Here is a 2560-nt window from a genome sequence, read left to right as displayed (position 1 = left end):
CAATATATTTCTCCATCAATTGTCTAAGTACGAAAATGGCTTCAGCAGTAAACCTCCCAATCATGAAACCAAACTGATTTTATGATACATTTGTCTCATGCCTTAGTCTTTGCATAGCTTCTTCTTCTTCTTCTTCTTCTTCTTCTTCTTCTTCTTTTTGTTAACGAAGCTAGGACTGAATCTGAGACCTCATGTTTGTTACACAGCACAACCGATTAAGCTATGCAATGTGATCTACTTGTTAGACTTTGTTATATTATTCTTTATAAGACATTTTTTATATTCTAAAAACATTAGGATTGGGAAACAATCTTGCAATCTCACCTTCTGATGTTATGATTCATTTTGATACAAAAAATTTGCTTGATTCTCTGCTTGCAATGTACCAACCATTCTTTTGATAATATTGCGTAAGCATCGATCGGTTGCAGTTTCTTTTCTTTGTACTTCATAGTGTTCTACTTGGCCCTACTAAATGGTCACCCTACTTGTTGCTTTATTAGCTTCTTACTCTCTCATTCATTCCACAGATATCATTCCATGGATGGAGAAAAATGGGATGCATACTGCAGCCGTTGGTCTTGTCTGCAAATTGGAGCTCAAAGACAAGTTCCCTCCTCAGGCCATGCTGTCATCCTTCTTACGTGTAACTGATAAAACTGCAAAGAAAATGAGGAAAGAAGGACAGGGTTTGCCAGAAGCACTGGTATGCTCTTTTATTATTTTTATTGCTATTACTACCACTACTAGGAACTCCTACAACACTTGTATTGGGGTTTGTCACTTTTCTCATGCTGCCATGCTGTGACCTGCTGCAGCAGAAAGAAGTATGTAAGAAGAAACTGGCCGCTCTGAAATCAGTTGTCAAGTGTGTGGAGGACTTTAGGCTCAATGCTGATGAGCTTGCTCATTGGAAGACCAATGAGAAAATTGCCACGTTAGAGAAACATATCTCAGACCTTGTTGTGAAGGCACAGGAAAGAGCAGCTCAGAAGAGGAAAGCCAAGGAGCTAGGGTCCTCAGAGAATGCAAAACATCTAGCAGCTAAGCGTCATCAGCCTAATACTGTAAACACACCATTCCCAGGACAACCCACACCTGCAGTTGTTCCTTCTCCACCACAGCCCAAGATCTTGTTTGACCCTACATTCCCAGGCCTGGTCAATGCATACTCAGGTGCCTTGGTAAAACTGACAGGTAGCGATTTTGGGCCATCGACATCAAGCGGTGTGGGTCCATATGTTGGGATTGGTGGTGGACTGCTAATGGGAAACAGCAGCAGGCCATTTGTAGACAATGAGATCGGGTCATATGAGTGGCACAGGGATGGAGCCTTCAACAGCCACTCAGTTGGGCAGAGCTTATTAGGTGGATTCCTGCCTTCAGCTGTGCCACAAAGCTTACCAGAGCCGTCTGCATTGATGCTGCCATCCCACAGGGACCCAGGAAATCTATATCAGTTTGCTGACATTGTTTTGGAAGGTGAATCATATTATGGCAGCTCTCACATGGGCAATGTGGCACCAGCAGCAGCACCAGCTCAGGCACCCGTCTATCATCACCATCCATACTATTAAATCTGTAGGGTCCATTTCTGCCATTTGGATCAGTACCCACATTTGCATGCTCCACAGAGAATATCAGCTTTGGAAGAGTCTGAATTGGGTGGGATGTTTCTACCTGCTCACCCATCTATTATAGCCAACTCCCAAAGGAGATTTGGGCCTCTTTTGCTTCTTTCAGACAGCCATCTTTGGAAATCTGAATATCCATGTAACCAATGTTTTGGCCACATCAGCTCCTTCATGTTCTGCTGCAAGATAGACATTTGAAATTTACTTGAAAGGAGTAAGGTTACTGTCTTGATTTTTCTGGGTTTCTCCCAATCTGGCATGCGAAATCGAATTGAGGCGTTCCATGGCTAGCCTGAGTACTCATTATGCAGAAAACAAGATGTCCAAAGGCACATTTTCCATACAAAGCCAAAGTTGGCAAAGAGAGGTAAATGTTTAGTATTCTGTGCCTTAACATTGATGAGTTGAGTGCAACCGATTTCTATCGTTGCAGTGATTGATAGATACCGTCGAACTTGAGTTTGGCAGCTGATGCTTGCCTTTTTTATCTTTTTTTTCTTTTTAAAAAAGAAGAAGAAGAAGAAGAAGAAGAGGAAGAGGAAGAAGAAGAAAGAAAGAAAGAAAGAACACTTTGCCTTGCAGTAGATATGAGCCTCCTGTTTCTTCAGTGAATGAGTACAATGTATACTCATTCTAATTATTGATTTCTTCAAGCCCAATCCACAAGCTTCCAATCGTTTTTCTCCCGACTTTTTTCTGTTTTCTCCCAAGGATGGATGGACGAGATCTCACTTTGGGATTTGCATGGACATCAAGCTGTCTGCTGCTCCCCAGAAGTACTAGCTTTTCTTTTCTTTTTCTTCTCTTTTTTTCTTCCATGAGAGAAGTTTTCTTAACATGTGGTCCCACTGATGAAGTGGAAAGGATAGAATGGGATTCATGTAGCCGTCCTTGATGGGTTGGGATAAGGCTTTGATCATGAAGAA

General features: G+C 41.9%; 1 protein-coding gene across 1 annotated transcript; it reads left to right on the top strand.

Moving 5' to 3' along the window:
- The first annotated feature begins 460 nt into the window (after positions 1-460).
- On the top strand, positions 461-1577 carry LOC131217620 (protein FRIGIDA-like). The gene is made up of 2 exons (XM_058212562.1): positions 461-706; positions 819-1577. Exons 1-2 carry the CDS (start codon positions 476-478, stop codon positions 1575-1577), a joined length of 990 nt encoding a protein of 329 aa, XP_058068545.1. The 5' UTR covers positions 461-475.
- Positions 1578-2560: the final 983 nt, after the last annotated feature.

The sequence above is a fragment of the Magnolia sinica genome, chromosome 10 (genome assembly GCF_029962835.1).
Source record: "Magnolia sinica isolate HGM2019 chromosome 10, MsV1, whole genome shotgun sequence".
Classification (NCBI taxonomy): Eukaryota; Viridiplantae; Streptophyta; class Magnoliopsida; order Magnoliales; family Magnoliaceae; genus Magnolia; species Magnolia sinica.
Note: the sequence above shows the minus strand (reverse complement) of the source record. Positions and strands in the feature narration are given on the sequence as shown.

What these genes read in the sequence shown, in the direction of transcription:
- LOC131217620 (XM_058212562.1), top strand. Translation starts at nt 476, where the DNA reads ATGGTCACCCTACTTGTTGCTTTATTAGCTTCTTACTCTCTCATTCAT. An exon ending in AGGGTTTGCCAGAAGCACTG is followed by an intron (nt 707 to 818) that starts GTATGCTCTTTT and finishes GACCTGCTGCAG; the next exon opens with CAGAAAGAAGTATGTAAGAA.